Source organism: Lynx rufus, unplaced genomic scaffold, assembly GCF_022079265.1.
Source record: "Lynx rufus isolate CCGP_SWC_20201006 ecotype Redwood Valley unplaced genomic scaffold, mLynRuf1.p SCAF_19, whole genome shotgun sequence".
Classification (NCBI taxonomy): Eukaryota; Metazoa; Chordata; class Mammalia; order Carnivora; family Felidae; genus Lynx; species Lynx rufus.
The window spans coordinates 14,494,884-14,514,207 of NW_025814833.1; the positions used below are offsets into that span (position 1 = coordinate 14,494,884).

The 19,324-nt window shown below is 50.3% G+C and overlaps 1 protein-coding gene across 8 annotated transcripts in view; it reads right to left on the reverse strand.

The window, feature by feature from the left end:
- SEPTIN6 (septin 6) overlaps nucleotides 1-19,324 on the reverse strand; it is a 67,338-nt gene that overhangs the window by 38,914 nt on the left and 9,100 nt on the right. For all 8 annotated transcript variants that reach the window (XR_006962540.1, XM_047081882.1, XM_047081880.1 and 5 more), the window contains exons 2-3: nucleotides 13,723-13,837; nucleotides 5,361-5,556 (exon numbers count right to left, since the gene is read on the reverse strand). Coding sequence is in view for 7 of the 8 variants with exons in the window: in XM_047081882.1 (XP_046937838.1) it covers nucleotides 5,361-5,556; nucleotides 13,723-13,837 (311 nt within the window). In the remaining variant the exon portion in view is untranslated. The remainder of the gene's footprint in view (nucleotides 1-5,360; nucleotides 5,557-13,722; nucleotides 13,838-19,324) is intronic.

Consider the following 19,324-nt stretch of genomic DNA (forward strand, 5'->3'; position numbering starts at 1 on the left):
CATTTCATATGTTAATTGGCCATTTACGTTGCCCCTTCTGTCAATTACCTGCGTCTCACTGAATCGTAGCTCTTTTTACAATTGAGAAAGATCTTTTGTCTGTGGTATAGGTTGCAATTATCTCCTCCCCGTGTGTAGTCTGTTCTTACTTTTGTTTATAGTTATCTTTCAATACAAAGGGTGGTTTTTTAATTTTAATAAGTTTAAATCTGTCGGTCTTTTCTTATATGGTTTTTGGATTGTGTCACAATTAGAAAAGCATTTTCTACCCCTAAAGCTATAAAAATATTCTCCTATATTTTCTCTCATATTTTTAGAATTTGTTTTTAATCCAACTGGAATCTATTTTTGTGGCCAGTGTTTGTGTGGGAGGGTCTCATTTTATTTTTTCCTAAAGGGTGGCCTATTTTCTTTTTTTAAAAAAGATTATTTATTTTGAGGGGGGAGGGGGAAAGAGACCGAGCCCTAGCAGGTTCTGCACCTTGAGTACAGAGCCCGTCAAGGGGCTCGAACTCACGAACAGTGAGATCATGACCTGTGCAGAGATCAAGAGTCAGAAGCTTAACTGACTGAGCCACCCAGAAGCCCGGATGGCCTATTTTCCCAGCACAATTTCCTGAATAGTCCATCCATTCCCTGCTGACTTAGATATGCAAATTCCCATGTAAACATGAACTTGATTTTGGTCTCACTTTTCTGTTCTATTGCTTTTTTTTTTTTTAACGTTTATTTATTTTTGAAACAGAGAGAGGCAGAGCATGAACAGGGAGGGTCAGAGAGAGGGGGAGACACAGAATCTGAAACAGGATCCTGGCTCTCAGCTGTCAGCACAGAGTCCGATGTGGGGCTCGAACTCACGGACCATGAGATCATGACCTGAGCCGAAGTCGGATGCTTAACTGACTGAGCCACCCAGGCGCCCCTGTTCTATCGTTTTGCTACTTTTTTAAAAGTTTTGTTTATTTATTTTGAGAAAGAGAGAGAGAGCGCACAAGAGAGGTGCAGGGGTGGCGGAGAGAGAGAATCCCAAGCAGGGGATCTAACGCGGGCCTCCAACTCAGGAACCGCGAGACCATGACTCGAGCCGGAATCAAGAGTTGGCCACTTAACCGACTGAGCCACCCAGGCGTCCCTCTTTCTGCTATTCTGATGCCTTTATTTACTTACCTTCCATTCACTCATGGCAATTGAACTTCTACCCACAACCTCCCTGGAATTGTTATTCCTTAATGTACTAGTGACCTTCATGTTGCCAAACCCAGTGGATATTTTTCAGTTCCATTTATTCCCTCCCCAGATGCTACATGGTACAACTCTCCCTCGATTCTTCTACCAATAAAAGTCATGATCATAACAATATCTTCTGTTCTTGAGTTACTGTGCCAGGCACTGTTTAAGCATTTTGCACACCAGACCGGTCAACTGTGCCTCACCACAACCCTCTAGGGTAGGCACTGGTATTATTGTCATCCCCACTTTACAGGTGAGAAAACTGAGCCCTAAAGAATGGAAGTGTCTTGGGGCGCCTGGGTGGCTCAGTCGGCTGAGCGTCCGACTTCAGCTCAGGTCACGATCTCGTGGTTCGTGGGTTCGAGCCCCGCGTCGGGCTCTGTGCTGACAGCTCAGAGCCTGGAGCCTGTTTCCGATTCTGTGTCTCCCTCTCTCTCTGACCCTCCCCCGTTCATGCTCTATCTCTCTCTGTCTCAAAAATAAATAAACGTTAAAAAAAATTTAAAAATAAATACATTCACGATCTTATGTTTTAAAGTCACCGATCTAGAGCGAGCCCACCAAAGCCTGGGCCTAAACCCCCCATCTAGATAAAAGCAGAACCAGGACCTGTGAATAATAAACCTTTTTGGTCCTCAAATTTCCTGATGGTTATTGCTGAAGGCATCTTGTTAGCGTAAGAACCACAGGGGCGGGTCCAGCCACAACATTAGGCTGAGAGCAGCACAAAATGTTTGTCCAAGATCTCTGGGCTAGTAAGTGCAAGTTGGGATCTGAACTCAGGTCTGAGAGCAAAGCGTAAGTTCCTAAGCACGCCTTTTTCTAGCCTGGCTCAATCTCCCTCTTGCTCCTACATCTTTTTTTTTTTTTAAATCTTTATTTTTGAGAGAGAGCATGAGTGGTGGTGGGGGGGGGGGCAGGGGATCCGAAGCGGGCTCTGCGATGACAGCAGCGGGCCCCATGTGGGGCTCGAGCTCACGAACCATGAGATCATGACGTGAGCCAAATGCTCAACGGTCTGAGCCACCCAGGTGCCCTGCTCCTACATCTTTTAAATAGTGGCTTTCCCCAGGATGTGGCCTGAATCACTGCTCTTCGTAGTTGACCATGCACCCTGAGTAAAGTATGGCATCCTGGTGTTCTGCTTTAGTGAGGTTGCAAGGACATATCTGTGCCCAAATGGCCCCGTCAGTATGGAGAAAACACCGCTTTTTATTACAAATCCCTGGATCTTACTCCGCCCCAGCCCACTTTCTGGCAGGCTTTTCATTTCTACTTCTTCGAGTTTGTATTATTTGATTTTCTATTAGTACGTATCATGTTTATAATCAGGAAAAACAATGAGGATATTACAAGTGTAACGGAAATAGATTAGCCTCTAAAGTGCCGTAGTCGGTTCGGTCCTCCCAAACCATCATTACCAAGGCTGTTTCCAATGTTAGACATGCTGAATGGGGGCACCTGGGCGGCTCAGTCCGTTAAGCGTCTGACTTTGACCCAGGTCACGATCTCGCAGTTTGTGGTTTTGAGCCCCGCGTCGAGCTGGGTGCTGGCGGTAGGTGGTATGTATGGAGCCCAGTCAGGAATCTCTCTTTGCCCGGCTTACTCTCTCTGCCCCTCCCCCACTTGCACTCTTTCTCTCCGTCAAAATAATGACTAAACTTAAAAAAAAAAAAAAAGATATGTTGAATGTGTGTTACTGAGACTTGCCAGAAATTTAATAGAAAAGGTCCTGAGCAGTCTGCAGCTGAGATGACCCAAAATATCCCCTTTTCCCCAGGGTCCAATTTATTCTCAACCAAACAAGATTAGCACAATAAGCAAACCTATAAAAAGCAGAGGTGTGTCCGTCTAGAATTTCAAATGGAAACCAAAATTCGGTTCAATCACTAAGAAGCTAAATCTATTTGTTCGTTAGACGGAAATGAGTATGGCTGTTGGAGCTTTAAGGGAGAAATAGGAGTGGGGCGCCTGGGTGGCTCAGTTGGTTGAGTGTCTGACTTCAGCTCGGGTCAGAATCTCGCAGTTTGTGAGTTCGAGCCCCGTGTCGGGCTCTGTGCTGACGGCTCAGAGCCTGGAGCCTGTTTCGGATTCCGTGTCTCCCTCTCTCTGCCCCTTCCCCGCTAGTGCTCTGTCTCTGTCTCTCAAAAATGAATAAACGTGAAAAAACAAATTTAAAAACAAGGGAGAAATAGGAGAACTGGGGATCCAGTTCATCCAAGAAGCAAGAGAATCCTCAAAGGATGAGCAGACCCTTCCCAAAGTGATGAACGGCCTTTTCCAAGACAGGTACGTGTGATAACCATGTGACATCTAGTTAAATCCAGATGGTGCCCGACCCCCAGCCCTCCACACACCCCCAGCTGTGAGGCACCCCACCCCTCACTCGCGCACCATTCTGAATAAAGCTGTTATGAACATCATAGTCAAATTTGGTAACAACCCCCGCTCAGTCTCTCTGCAGAATGTCTTTTGCTCCCTTTGCTCAGTCAACATCCTAAGGTGTTCGTCTTTAGCCCAGCATTGATCCCTGGATGGTCTTACGTGGCTCTGTGGCTGGAACACAGCTCCCTATACCTTGATAACCCGAATCTTTATTTCCAGTGCAGACCCTCTGCTGACCTCTAACCCTGTATGTTCCCTTGCCTCCGCCTCGAGGTCATCAGGTCTCTCGGTCCCCAGACAGCTCAAACTCGACATGTCTAAAACACAGCTGATTGTTTTAGAACCTTGGTCTCTTATATTAATTCTTTCACTGAATACCGCCACCATTGGTAGACTCTCCAAAGCCAGAAATCTGGGCCTCATGCTAGATTCTTCTTTTGCCTTCACAACCCCACACCAGGTCTCTGCCGAGTCCTGGTGATTCTACCTACTCAGCATTTACCAAATCTGCCTCTTTTTTTTCCCTGTCTCGGCATCTGTGTCACCTCTGGCCTTGATCTAATTGGTCCAACAGTCTCCTAACTGGTCTTCCTACTCTCCATACCCTTCCGAAGAATCCTCTTCAAAGGTCGGACTATCTCCTTCTACTTCATAAAACTCAATGGCTCCACGTCTGCACATTCTAGAAATTCCTCCATGATCTGACTCCTGTTGACCTCTTCAGGCTCATCTCCCCCTACTTTCCTCGAGCTCACGCCAAGCACTAGCCCAGGGGCAGACCCAGGTACTGTGGGACCTAAAGCTTACACGATTGGAAAGGCCCTCCAAGAAAGGCAAAACAACATTATGACTAAAAATCAGTCACAGGGCCTTGGAAGGGCCTGTGTAAGAGGGTGCCCCGAGGCTTAAGTTTCATTAGCTTCACAGTAAACCTGCCTCTGAGCTAGCCAAACAGAGCAAGTGACAGTTCCTTAGAATGTTCTTCCACACTTTTTTTTTAATATTTTATTTATTTTTGAGACACAGAGAGCATGAGCAGGGGAGGGGCAGAGAGACAGGGAGACACAGAATGGGAAGCAGGCTCCAGGATCTGAGCTATCAGCACAGATGTGGGGCTCGAACTCACAAACCGTGAGATCATGACCTGACACGAAGTCGGACGCTTAACTGACTGCGCCACCCAGGCGCCCCTCTTCCACACTTCTTTGTCTCTGTACAAACAGTCCCCCCAGCCTGGACTGCCCTTCCCTCCCTTCCCTTGTCTGTCTGGCAAGAGTTCATCCTTCAAGGGCCAGCGCTCAGGGGGCACTTCCTCTGTGAAGGCCTCCCTGACGTCCCCACCTGGAACGGACTCTTCTCTCCTTCATGTGCGCATGGTAACTTGACCTTCAGCTCTTTGTCCCCTGTCCTTTACAAAGCATATCGCACTCGATGGAACTTATTTGCTCAAAACCGGCCTTCCCTGTGACTGCCTCAAGGGCAGAGACAAAGTCATTCCGTTTTAGGTTGTCAGGGCATGTCTACCCAATGGAATGGAGACCTCACCCACGTATACTGGAAAGACACCCTTCTTTTGGCAAAGCGGGCCGAGTAGAATGGTTGATGTAAACAGGGACCCCGGGGGGAGGCGGCGCTTGCGTCGGCAGCCTGCACGTGCCATTTGGGGAGGACGTCCAGGAAGGACCCCATGGGGAGGTCCTCCCCGTGGCTTCCCACCAGCCTCCACACCCCATGGCTTTCCTTACCTGTCTTCCTTGTTGATCTGGTCCCCAAAGCCCACTGTGCTCACAATTGTGAGCTTGAGCCCCACGTTGCTCTCTTGGAGGTCATAGGTGTTGGACCGGAGCTGGACACCCGGCTGCGTGTGGGTGGCTGGCTCCCCCTCAAACTTGGTGTTGAACAGGGTGTCCATGAGGGTCGACTTGCCCAACCCTGTCTCTCCTGAAAAGCAAAAGGATAAATGACGGTCTGTTCACACAGGGATCCTGCACGCATTCCGTATCAGGTTTTGGATGTCTTTTCATTGACATGGAAACATGTACACGATGAGACAGTAAATGAAGAGCGTATGAAACTATACAGACGAGGGGCGCCTGGATGGCTCAGTCGGTTGAACGTCGGGACTCTTGATTTCCGCTCAGGTCATGATCTCAACAGCCCTGGGATGTATTAGCCAGTAGCATCTCAGGGTAGTGGCATTGGGGTAATTCTTTTAGTCTTCCTACTTTTGTGTTACTTGAAGGTTAATACGCATTGCTTTTATAGTCAGAAAAAGAAACTACGTACAGGCAGTGATGGAGAGGTAGGGTTATACCTGGGAAAAGTCCGGAAGGAAATACAACATACTCTTACCAAGGGCTACCACTGGGTGCTGGGCTTATGCTCGGTTTTCATCTCTCCCTTTAAATGCTTTTGTGTATTTTCCAGGTTGGCTATGTGGAACACAGATAGCTTTTGTAAGAAAAATTAAAGGGCTATTTTCGATTTTAAAAGAAAGAGACAGTGGTCCCTTGTCAAGTAAATTATCTTCTGAGGATGCCCAGACGTGTACCCCAGGAAGGGGGGGGGGCATTTTTAGCTAATGGGGAGGGAATTTAGCAGGCCACAAATTCTCCTCCTTCAATTTCAAACAAACCCGTCGTGTGTTTGTTTAACAGGCTGCAGAATACTAATAAATTAAACCACAAGAATCTCAAGTCTTGACCTTCACACCAGGGAGACGAGTCGGGGAAAGGCCGTGGGGACCGGCGAAGCATTCGGGAGGTCATTCCTGGGGGATTGGAGGGGATGTCAAGCCACTGCCAGGAGCTAAGGGGTCTTCAGGGAAAGAAGACATTGGGGGAAACTTGGTGGCATGGCAGTTGGGCAAGAATGTCCCGTGAGGCCACAAGCTGGGCCGGGTACTACAGGCCCTTATCATCTCCATGGATCCGGACTGTATTTGGGCCTCCGCCCCAACGCCCGGCGATTCAGGAATGCCAGGAATAGAAGAGTCAGTAGCTAATTACCCTGGATTGCCTCTGGAATACCTAGACCACCCTGCTATTCCGGTATCCTCACCCTTTGCTCCCCTTCCCCCCTCCCCACCCCTTCGATGTCTCCCCAGGGGGCAGTGGGTCAGCACTGGGCAAGTCCTGGCCTGGCAAATCGCCCCCACCCTTTTGTGACCGACAGTCCAAATCTGCAAGGGGGGGGGTCCATGGCCAGGGTTGGAGCTACAGTGTGTATAAATGCACAACGGCCCGTCTGCTCCCCACCCTCTGGGAGGAGGCCATCTTACATGCCTTCTATGGTGAATAATGAGCTCTGAATGCAGGACGTGCTTTTTCAAATATCTGTCAACGATGAGAGAGCTTTCTGTGTGTGCAGAGATTGGGTGAGAGAGAGAGAACAAGAAGAACATTCAGCTCAGCCCGGCTCCCCAGCCCCCCAGCCCAATTCCACAGCCAGGTCTGACTAACGTGGTTGATTGCCAGGGTGCAGGAAACTGGTTCCTCACACAGATCATGTTTCCAGCCAAGGTCTGCTATACCTATTAGCCGCAAAGATTCTCCCAGAAGAGGCCCCTTTTTCTTCCTCCCTAAAGGAACAGGAAGTATTTGGGGCTCAAGAAAAATTTGGTGAGGTGGGGCCTTTGCAATGGGAGGTGACAGAGTTGGCCAAGCACCGGAATGTATCACCCCCCCCCATCCCCGCCCAAGGTGGGGGTGTGGCACCTCTGAGGAGGGAACACAGCTCACCCTTAAATCACCTTCCCTCCGGGCGCTGCCGTTCAAGCTACATTTGAGCCCATCTTTTCTTTTTTAAGTTTATTTATTTATTTTTGAGAGAGAGAGGGAGGGAGGGAGCCGGGGAGAGGGAGAACCACCGGGGGAGGGGCAGAGAGAGGGGGACAAAGGATCCGAAGCGGGGCTCGAAGCCCCGACCCATGAGATCATGACCTGAGCCGAACCATGAGATCATGACCTGAGCCAAAGTCAGACGCTCAACCGACTGAGCCACCCAGGCGCCCCTTGAGCCCATCTTCGTGCGTGCCTGATGACTTTTCCATGTGCGTCCGCGCCTCCACCCCCTTCTGTTCCGTGAGCTCTTTGCTGAATGCCCCGCAGCTCCTAGAGTGGTGGGCCTCGACTCCCCCGCACCCAGAGCTGGCTCCTTGGCCCCCCACCCCCCATCCTAAGGATTCGAAGAGACCAGGGGATGGGGCATGTTCCCGCACTCCCGGGCGCGCCCGACCAGGGCGCACACAGAGGCGTCAGGAGCAAGGTACAGACTGCCTGCCGGCTGCTCTGTTTGCACAGCTGGACGGATGGAGGCCGGCCAGGCAGGGCAGGGCAGGGCAGCAGGGAGGAGCAGCAGGACAAATGACCACCCGAATGCCTGCCAGCACGAAAGGGCTGTGGAAATTAGATGCCCAATGATGAGTGGAAGAAAAGAACCCGCGGGTGTCCAGGGAATCGTGATAAATGCAACAAGAGAAGAGGGCAGAAAATCAAGCGAGCCGGTGCCGCGGCTATCGAGTGCTCCCGTTCCCATTTCCCATCACTGTGGAGCCTGGGGGGGGGGGGTCTCTCTTAATGGTTGGCGCAGACCCAGCCTGAGCCTAGGATGCTGTCTCCTCCCACGCTGCCCTGGGCCCAGCATTGAGGAAGATCAGGTCAGCCGCCTCCACACCCCTGCAGGAAGGTGGGGACTTGGCAGATTCCAGCAGGAAACCTCGGGAGCCCCGAGGGGTCCATTTCTCTCTCCTCCTCCCTCCTTGTACAGACGGCAGGGTTTCTGAGCCCTTTTGAAGCCATCACCACCGGCCAGGAGGATTCCATCTCACTTGGCTTAATGTAGACGGTATTCTGGAAACACCAGGTTTTTTAGAAAAGAGTTGCAGTTTACAACACGTAGTGTGAAATACGCCGTCCTCTGGCACCTTGTGTAAATAAGTCCTTGCAAGCGATGAACTGCAGAGTCCCAGCCGGGTCGTCGGTGGATGCCCAGCCAAGGGCGTTCCCCTCTCTGGGCCCCAGTCTCTTTTTCCATAAAATGAGCAGGTTGGAGTAATGATAATAGCTATGGTTTCTGGAGCACTTACTATGTGCCAGGCACCTGCTGGGATACTTCTATTTGCTTATCCATTCCCCACAATAAACCTATGAGAGCTTCTACCGTTTGCCCTTAATAAGAGTCAGCCAAGGGGCGCCTGGGTGGCGCAGTCGGTTAAGCGTCCGACTTCAGCCAGGTCACGATCTCGCGGTCCGGGAGTTCGAGCCCCGCGTCAGGCTCTGGGCTGATGGCTCAGAGCCTGGAGCCTGTTTCCGATTCTGTGTCTCCCTCTCTCTCTGCCCCTCCCCCGTTCATGCTCTGTCTCTCTCTGTCCCAAAAATAAATAAACGTTAAAAAAAAAAAAAAAAAAAGAGTCAGCCAAGCCGCTTCCCAGCCGCGTGAATTCGCCCCACTCCTCGGTCTCTCCGCACCTCACCTTCTTCATCTGTAAAATGTGGAGGAAAGAGCTGGTCTAGGGTCACGATGTAGTAAGTCAGTCTGACACTGGAGCCCATACCTCTGACCCACATGCCTTCCGTGCGTCCCGCAGGCGTGCTATGGTGGGGTTCATTTGGTCACTGGACCAATGTTCACGGAGCCTCTAACAGGAGCCACGCGCCATTTTAAGGGGCCAAAGAGACAGCGATGAACAGGACAGCCACAGTCCCTGTTCACACGGAGCTCAGGGTCACATGAAGCTAAAGTGCCTGCCAGCTCCAAATACTGGAATAAACCAAGAGAGCGGTCCGGGAGTTCAACAAGGAGGTGGTGTTCAAAAGGACACCCTCCAGGAACTCTAGGGAGCCTACGGACAAGGACAAGGTCACGCCTGGCTCTGTGAGCTTCCCGATCTTCTCTCCTTCCTGATCTTGCCGAGGCCTGGCCGACAGGGGCGCGCTGCTCCCCCAGCTTCCTGCAGACGGTCCCAACCCCTCGTGCAACCACGTCGCGTTGGCACCTTCAAATCAGCTGAAGTGGGCAAAGGCTACAAACCAAAGCGGCGTTTCCCCCGAGAGAGGGTTGCTGCACACTCTCGCACCACGGCTCGCAGCCCGCCTTCGACAGGTGAGCGGCTGCCCTTCCCAGAGATGAACGCGTGACGCCATCGGCCCCTGACCTTGACGGAAGGCTAGCTGTCCCTCCCCGCCTCTCCAGTGAGCCTCAATCCTGCTTCTCTCGCGCGTTTCCATTCCAAGTTCAACACAGCCAAGTTGAGCCTGGAATCCCGAGCAGCTTCAAAGTAAATATTATCATTATGACTCTTTGCACTCCTCACAGGCATTCCTGCTGCTGGCACATTCGGAAGGCTGTGTCTCTTCGGAGCTCTTTCCCAGCAGTGCAAAGCAACGGGCCCCAGAACATGGGTACTGCTGGTTCCGGCGTCTCCTCGGATGCCCTCCTGTACTGTATCTAGCTAGGATCATGGGACCTTTGCAATTTCCAAAGCTAAGCGACTAGTATGCAGGGGTTTTTTTGGTCAGGGGAGTGGGAGGGCGAGGGGAACCTCATCCCATTCAGTAATTATCGCCCAGCATAGAAAATCTGCTCGAGGGGAGTCATGATATGCTCACACGCATGTGCCTCGCCCTCTGAAAATAATAACTGTGCAGCACCTGGGTGGCTCAGTCAGTTGAGCGTCTGACTTGGACTCAGGTCACGATCCTGTGGTTCGTGGGTTCGAGCCCCACATCCGGCTCGCCGCTGTCAGCCTGTCAGTGCGGAGCCCGCTTCGGATCCTCTGTCGCCGTCTCTCTGCCCCTCCCCTGCTCGTACTCTCCCCAACCCAAAATAAAAATAAGTATCTAAAAAAAAATGGGGCGCCTGGGTGGCTCAGTCGGTTAAGCATCCCACTTCAGCTCAGGTCATGATCTCACGGTTTGTGGGTTCCAGTCCCGCGTCGGGCTCTGTACTGACAGCGCAGAGCCTGCTTGGGATTCTCTGTCTGCCTCTCTCTGCCCCTCCACCCCTCAAAAATAAGTAAGTAAACTTTTCAAAAAATGTTTACTTATTTTTTGAGAGAGAAAGAAGAGAGCGTAAGCAGGGGAGGGGCAGAGAGAGAAATAGAGGATCCGAAACAAGCTCTGCCCTGTCAGCACAGAGCCTGAGCAGGGCTCAGACCCACGAACCGTTGAGATCATGACCTGAGCCAAAGTCGGACGCTTAACCGACTGAGCCACCCAGGCGCCCCAATAGATAAACGTTTTTAAAAATGCCCTACGAAAAAAGAAGAGAAAATCCTTTGGGGGCATATAGTCTATGCCTCAACAGAATCATTTTATAACAGTCATTAAGGGAGTAAACCTGATAGTTATGCACAGGCGGTAAGCATGACAGAATGGCCACGGAAAGTCCCGCGAGAGAAAAGGTCACCTTCGGCAGTCAAGCTGCGGACCCTTCACCAAGTCAGTGACAGTACCCGGCCCCATGGCTGAGCTGAGATTGCAGCCTTAGAGCCATTCTAAACCACACGTGACCTTGGCCCAAATTGTGGGTTCTCTGAGCAATGACGGGGTTGTGAACACAGACAGAGAGCAGGATGCATGAACCACAGGCTGTTTGGGATCAGGGATGGGGAATGAACTTAACCCAGGCCAGGTTGGGGGCATTCAAGGCAGGCGCCTGCGGCGCCAAGAGAGGGGCTCGTAGGGCTATTTCTGAGACCTGGCAAGCAGGGAAAGAAAGAGAGGGGGGTGGGTCTTCGGGGGCGAGGGTCTCTTTCTGACTCCTCCCCCTCCTGAAGGGTCTGGGGCGGTTCCCCAGCAGGTGCACGCGGAAGCAGCTGTAGCCGTCCAGCACCTGGGTGGGAACTGGAGGACAGGGGTTTACTTACTATTTCTCCCACCCGCTGCCTGGAGCTCGGCTGCCTCCTCCTCTGGGCCCTAGGGGAGCCCGTGGTCCCCAGATCCCATTGCCCTTCACCTCTCGCCCTCGGAGAGCCGTTCTGATTTACATGGCCTCCCTCCTGAAGCTTTACTCACCCACCCAACTGCACTCGGTTGAAAGGCTGCTGAGGGCGGGCCTGTCATTTCACCTTTCATCTCCTCAACTTCAGTACAGGTCATACGGAGCTCTGGGAGGAATGCCAAGGGAATCCAATATGTTTGTGCGGAAATCTTTCAGTAATCAAGTATTATGCGAAATAAGTTGGCCAATAGCCAAAGACTGGAGAGGTTTGGTGGTGCTAATATCGGATGTGATAGCACCTTGCGGTTGATCACCGTGGCTTCTGTTGATTTTGCGTCCTTCTCCTAACAGCATCTCATCATAACCACGAGCAGGCTTCTGGCATTTGAAGAATTAATGGCCTCGCTGCGGACTCTAAAGGCCCGTGACGCGTCATTCTGTAAAGCACACATTTCCATCTCACGGGCTCCCAAGCTGATGTGTGGGAGTGAGTCATTCGGCTAGTGAGTGAGCCTAGCTGACTGCCTGTCGTCCATACTGAGAAGTGGCCTTCTTCTCTCTTCATCTTCCAGTGGCCAGTTACTCACCTACAGAAAACGATCTGACAAAGGGTGCTAAGGGTAGAGGAAAAGAAAAATAACAAGTCCTAGAAAATGAATGAGCTTAGACAGAAAACAGAACTTTAGGGGCGCCTGGGTGGCTCAGTGGGTTTAGCGTCTGACTCTTGATGTCGGCTCAGGTCATGGTCTCACGGTTCATGAGATCGAGCCCCGCGTCGGGCTTTGCACTGACAGCACGGAGCCTGCTTGGAATATTCTCTCTCTCTCTCTCTCCCTCTCTCTCTGCTCCTACCCCACTCGTGCTCATGTGCTCTCTCGCTCTCTCTCAAAATAAATAATAAAAAACAAGAAAGAAAACAGAACTTTAGACTACATTAAAAGAGTAAAATATCCAATTTCAGCAGTGGTTCAGAGCCTCAATGAGAATGAGTTCCCCATACACTCTCTACAAAAATAAGGAAGAGCAATTAGCCAAAGTGTGTGAGTGTACCAACCAGCGGGAAAACGGACTCTATTATGGTATTTACACAATCGTTAAGGTTTAGAAGTAGGTCGCTGAAAATACGCAGGTACACTTTACTGCACTGTGGAGTGAAAATTATATGCTGTGATTGTGTTTGCAAATTTGGGATTTTTTTAAGGTCTTAAGGAGAGATTCTGAGAGACTGTCAAGGAGCTGTTGTTGCTCCTCGGCTCCAAAGTGCCTTTGTATTCTCAAAGGATGTCGCCCCCCGCCCCCTCCGCAGTTCGAGACACAGTGGGAGGGGCCAAGGGGGTGGGCCAGACCTGGGGCTTTGTCCTGGCTCCGCCACTTATTCCGGGCTGCCTCCCCTGACTCTCTAATCCTCCCCAAATGTCTGGGTCTCCACCTGCCCCGTGAAGATACAAATGCCACTCGCTCCCTCTGCTCACTTCGCAGAGTCCTGGTAAGGACTCAAATTGTTACCACGCTGAAGTGTTTGACAGGGATAACGAGTGTTTCCTGTGGGCTTAACTCATTCATTCATTTCAGAAACATTCCTGAGCTCTCTTTGTGCTGTGATTGGCACATTCGAAGTGACTAAGAAGACATGGTCCCCACGCTGGAGACTAAAGGTCCAGGTGGAGACAGGCTATAAGAGAATAAAAGAACTTGGCGCTCGGCTGTATGGTCCCTGAACTTGAGCTCCAACTGTGGCAAGCACGACAGGGCTGCAGAGGAACAGACAGCCCCAACCCACTGCCCACAGCTGGTGGGCAGGCACCCTTCCACAGCCACTACCTCCTCCGCCACCCAAATTCTGTCCGGCTCCGGTTTTCTCAGTCCAAAGGAACTTGACAGCCGTAGCTGAGCCAGCCAGCACCCTGACCACATTTCCACAGGGTGTCACAGCGCTCAGTTTCCCCCAGGGTACGGCCACGCCTTCTGGTCTGGCCAGGGAAAAATATAATCACAAGCCGGCTGCTTACAAAAGCAAACAGAGGGATAAAAGAGGAAGAAGTGGGGAAAGCACTTTTGCAAATAGATCAGAATGGCTCAGTATTTAACCTAATTACCTGCAAAGCCACATCCAGCCATTAAGGATCCATATTCTGTAATAGAATTTCCTGCTATGGAAATACTCACCCACGCACAGGATGTTGAAGCAGAAACCCTGGCTGACTGACTTATTCACCAGCTGGTCGGGCAAGCTGTCAAACCCCACATGTCCAGCCAGGGGGACAGTTCGGCAGCCTTCACCCTAATTTGGAAGGGGAGGGAGGGGAGAAAAGGAAAACGTGCTTAAAAGCAACCTGGGTCTCACTTCTCATCCAAACGATCTCCGAGCGAGGAAGTAACGCTCGCCCAGGCCCCGTGTGTCTTATCTTCCCATAGCTACTCCCGGCTCCAAAGCAGAATGGCTTAGAAATCACCACCGGCTTAGAAATCACAGATTCTTGGGGCACCTGGGTGGCTCAGTCGGATGGGCGCCCGACTTCAGCTCGGGTCATGATCTCGCGGATTGTGAGTTCGAGCCTCTGTCAGCGCAGAGCCCGCTTCGGATCCTCTGCCCCCCTCTCTCTGCCCCTCCCCCGCTTGAGCTCTCAAAAAGAAATAAATATTAAAAAAAAGAAAGAAAGAAAGAAATCACAGATTCTTAGGTACGGGCATCTCCAGGCTCCGTGATGAATGTCACCCTAGTTCCAGACAGAGCAAACTGCAGAGGGGGCTCACGACAGGTGGGAGGGCGGGTTCAGGGGTTCACGGACTTGGGTTAACTCTTGCCTCCACCACTTACAAGCTGGGTAACCTCTCGGAGACCCCGTTTCCTCCCGCGTCTGTCCTAGGAGACAGGGGGTCTCGAATGTGCCACAACGTCCAACGAGCTTTAAGCACAACGCCTGGTCCATGCCTCTGTGCTCAGCGAACATTACAACAGGACTTCAAAAAAGCAGTTAGTCCTGTCTCGAGGGCATTTTGGGCAACCACAAAGGTGGCTCGGTGTAGAGGTTAAGAGACTAGGCTTTGACCTCTGACAGGTCTCCGTGTGAGAATCCTGCCTCCTTCACCTTCTGACCTCGGACAAGTTACTTAACTTCTCAGAGCCTCCCCACCTGTAAAATCGGGGACGCGTGGTTCCTAGCTCATAGGACAGGGGCGAGGAGGACACAGGATAATGTTCCTCAAGCACGGAACACGGTGCCCGGCCTGTGGTGGGCACTCCGTCAACAGCAGCACCTGTTTTTCTTGCACTGTGAGATCACCCATGTACTCGGACTCCCCCAAATAACACGCGATGCCATGGAACGCCTGTGTCTCCCCCCCAGCCAGAGAGAGCGGCCTCCAGGCTTCCGCGGGACCCCTGGTCTCCACAGGGGTCGGCCAGGCCAGTCGCAGCCCCGCGAAGCAGAGGGCCTTTGCTTCCTTCACCTGCTAGTCCCAGAGCTTCCTATCGTTAATGGTTTTACACCAAGATTTCGGTAAACCGGAAAGGCGCCAAGAGCAGTCCAAGAAGGGCATGGTTAGTGCCAGGAGGCCCGCACCGGCATCCCGGGCTGTTTGTTCTAGCAGGCCGTCTTCGTGGTTGACTGCACCTGCTTTGAGCCTAGGTCCCACGGAGAGGGATGGGCTGGGCCCCCTCAGCAGGTCTTCCAAGAGCGAGAGACAGGATCAGGGCCGGGAGCGCCATCTGGCAAGTTCATTACCCTCACGCGTCTCGCCCCTTCCCCCACACTCCCGGTGGAGTATTCCTGACACAGCCATATGCCACAGTCTGAGTTGGCGTATTGTGGACCCCAGAGGGGCGCCTGTAAACAGCTGGGTTTCATGCGTGGCCCACACCACTCGGGGCTTGTTCTACACACACCCCTTTCTGCTTCCCCTCACCCTCCACCCCTTTTCTCCTTTTTCTTAAAGCAGACGAACGAAGGTGGAAGTTTCCCACCGTTTGCTCTCGGTCCTCACCACTGCAGGGGAGAGAGACTTAAGGGCCAATATGCTTTCTCGATGGATCCTCTTCCGTAGCGGGTATCGGAAATTGGGACAGACTCAGAGCTGAGGTTTCCTGAGCCGTATTTTATCGCCCCTGGCCGCCTCTTCCTGTGTCCAAATTCAGCACCGTGCAACTCTGGCCTCTGGTCCAAGGGCCAAAAGGAGAGGAAAGGGACTTTTCAAACTGAACGCAGTGGAGAGATGGGGCGAGCCCCACACCTGATGCTTAAAGACTTACGTCATTGTCAACAAAAACCCACAAGAACCTCCCATGTGCCCCTTCCCCGTTACCTCCCACCTAGCACAGTGCCGTAAAGAGTAGAAGGAAGCGTGTATGGGCTTTATTCCCTAGGCAACGGGGTGTGGGGGCCCTTTGAGTGTCTTGAGTGGGGAGAGCCATGATACAGGTTTTCGAAAGATCATTCCAGCTGCGGGGTGTTTGACTGACTGATTGGAGAGAGCGAGCAGAGGCAAGAAGACAGAGGACTCCACTAACACGGACCTGGCAGAGAGGCATCCAGGCACCGTGCCAATACGTGCTGCTTGAACTGAGCCGATCTGACTTGGGACTCAGGAGGGAGGAACAAACTTGAGAGATGTCCTAAAGAAGGGCGATCGCTCAATCAGCGATTGGTGAAGAGAGGGTGAAGGGACAATCAGAGCTCTAAGGCTGCAAGGTTCTAAGCCTGGGAGCTTGGATTGGTGATGGCACCACGGACAGAAAAGAGAGAAGCCAGGAAAGGGTGCTCGCTTAGTGGGGAAGTTGAGGATTCTGGTTTTAGATAAGCTATTACGAAAAAATTACGTGCTATCGGGCTTTTTATTTTCTAAAAAGTACGCAAGGTGCACTGTTAGAAATTGTAGAACATAGGGAAAATTGTAAAGGAGAAAACAGCAGTCACCCATAACAGCACCCTCCAGAGATAACCACTGGTAATATTTACATACGTTTCCCTCCGGTCTGTATACCTTTTGTTTCTTACAAAATAGGGATAATTCTGTATGCTCCTTTACAAAACCTGGCGCATAATATAGTATGGACCTTTTCTTGAGAAATGAAGCATACTTCTAAAACACTATTTGTGTTGGCCATATAGCATTCCATTGTAGGAATTCACCATATTTTCTTAAGTAATCTTCCACTGCTAGACGTTTAGCGTGTTTCCAAGTTTTAAACAGTATGAACAATAATTCTCATTCTTACAGGTGTGCATAGATCTTTGATTATTTCCTTAAGTTAAACCCCTAGAATTGAAGCCTGCTGGGTCCAAAGGCACACACATTTCAAAGACTTCAGTACAGGGGCACCTGGGTGGCTCAGTCCGTTAAGCGTCCGACTTCGGCTCAGGTCATGATCTCACAGGTCGTGGGTTTGAGCCCCGAGTTGAGCTCTGTGCTGACGGCTCAGAGCCTGGAGCCTGCTTCCGATTCTGTGTCTCCCACTCTCTCTCTCTACCCCTCCTCCCCTCAGGCTCTGTCTTTCTCTCTCTCAAAAGTAAATAATCATTACAAAAATTTTTTGAAAAAGAAAGACTTCAGTACACGCTGAGGAATCACTCAACAGAGAATAAATAGTACAAAGGTCTACTTCGGTCACCAATATGCAATAGTGTCTGTTTGCCCACACTTAGACCAACACCAAGTTTCTGAGGCTTTTTAACCACTGGGAATGGAATCATTGAAAACTGGTATCACAACATTTAGTTTGCACGTGAAGGGGAACATTCCTTTTATTGTGTATTCTGTATTGTGTATCTATACACGCATTGTGCATATGTACACATGTATGTGAGTTGCCTATTCAAGTCCTCGCCCATTTTTTAGAACATAGGGGTCTGTCTCTGTCTTCTGGATTTGTAAAAACATTTTATATGGTAAGGACAATAAGGCCGTTTTGATTTTCTGGTGAGATATGCAAGAGAAGAAATCTAACAAGTACTTAGCAATATGGGATTGTAGGCTCAAGGAGAATTCAGCACTGGGGGATGAATTTAGAAGTGGGAGGAAATTGGATGTGTTCTTTAAGAGATAGTACAGGGAGAAAAGAGCTAGGCACTGAATGCAGGAAATGTCCATAAGTAAGGAATGGAAGATGAAAAGGATTCTTCCAAGAGGGTGGAAATGATCGGAGAAGTTGGAGGTGACCCAACAGTCTTCTAGCACCAGAGACCAAGGTTGAAATGAGGAAGAATTACAGAGAGCTAACCATTAGTCTGGATTTGATGAAGGTCACTGGTGGCTTTAGAATCCCTATTTTTCTCTGTATCTTTTTACTCAGTGTCCATCCAATACACCAAAATTAACTGGAAGGTTATGGAGACTTGGAAGCATGGGAGCTGGTTACTGTGTTCTTCCTGCTAAAGATTTAAGCAGCAAACTGTTTAAAAATATTTATTTATTTTGAGAGAGAAAGAGCGCATGTGCACAAGTGGGGGAGGGCCAGAGAAAGAGAGAAAGAAAGTATCCCAAGCAGGCTCCGCACCGCCAGCTCAGAGCCAGATGCGGGGCTCGATCCCATGAACCGTGAGATCATGACCTGAGCAGAAACCAAGAGTCAGACGCTCAACCGACTGAGCCATTCGGGCGCCCCTAAGCAGCAAACTTTTTGTCTCAAGGCTTAGAGTCGAGAAAGCTTCAAAAATGTATTTGTATATATATTTCCTGCTTTAGGAAATCCTGTCTAGTGAGCACTATTCACTCTTGTTTTGATGAATCTTATAAGATGTCAAGGTCATCATGAGTATCAGTTCTCATTGTTCAGAGCTAAATATGTGGAGGTAAAAAAGGACATCGGACTGAATGTACACTGACCCCAGGACAGCTCTGGAAGTTTCTTCCCCCTCCCTCACTAAAGTTTTGCTATCTCATCTCTCTCCTCTTTCTCCTTAAGGTGGCCTGATGAATTGAGGTCTTGATTACAATGTGCACCAGAGAAGATGGAAATGACAACCCAACGCTAATATCTCAAGTTATCACCTGAGTAGCAGGTGGTGTCACGTTCAAGGCTTGAACTGAGAGGCTAGAAGGATCACAGTCAACAAAATGTTAAAGGGCCCGTCTCCTGTCCCCCTGCAACCTCCCCTGGGAATCTATTCTACAGAAACTCACGTGTCTGTGCAAAGATCCATGTATAGGGAAATTCATCACAGCCTTGATTACAATACTGAAAAACAAGGGGGAAAACCCACAGATGTCTGATAATAGAAAAATATTGAACTAAATTGTGATACATGCATAGTCTGGAATATTCTGCAGCCATTGAGAAGAATGTGGTAGGTCTGTATATTCTGATAAAAACATCTCCAAGGCATATTTATATTGTAGCAAAAAGAAGCTCGTAGTACAATAAGCACAGTAAGAGCCCATATATGCAAAAAAAAAAAGCCCTATATATGTGTATTTGCACATAAATGTATGTGAGTGCATAGAAAGGGGACAGAAAGGAACCCACTAAACCAGGAATGGTGGCTACCTCAGGGGAGGAAGGTGGAAATGCGGGGGGGGGGGCTTCCTCAGGGGGACATTCAACGTGCTTCTGTATTGTTTGATCCTTTTACAGCATGAATGTATTCACACATTACCTGTGTCATTTAAAAACATGTTTAGTACAAGAAAAGAGTTCTCACTCAGCTTTGCAGCAGAGGTAATTAGGATGCAGAGTCTGAGAAGAGCTAAAAGAAAGGCAAAATGAAAGAGGGCTCCCTCCAATCGAGAGAGCCCCCCCTCCCCTCCCCTCCCCAATTCCATTTCCTGTTTT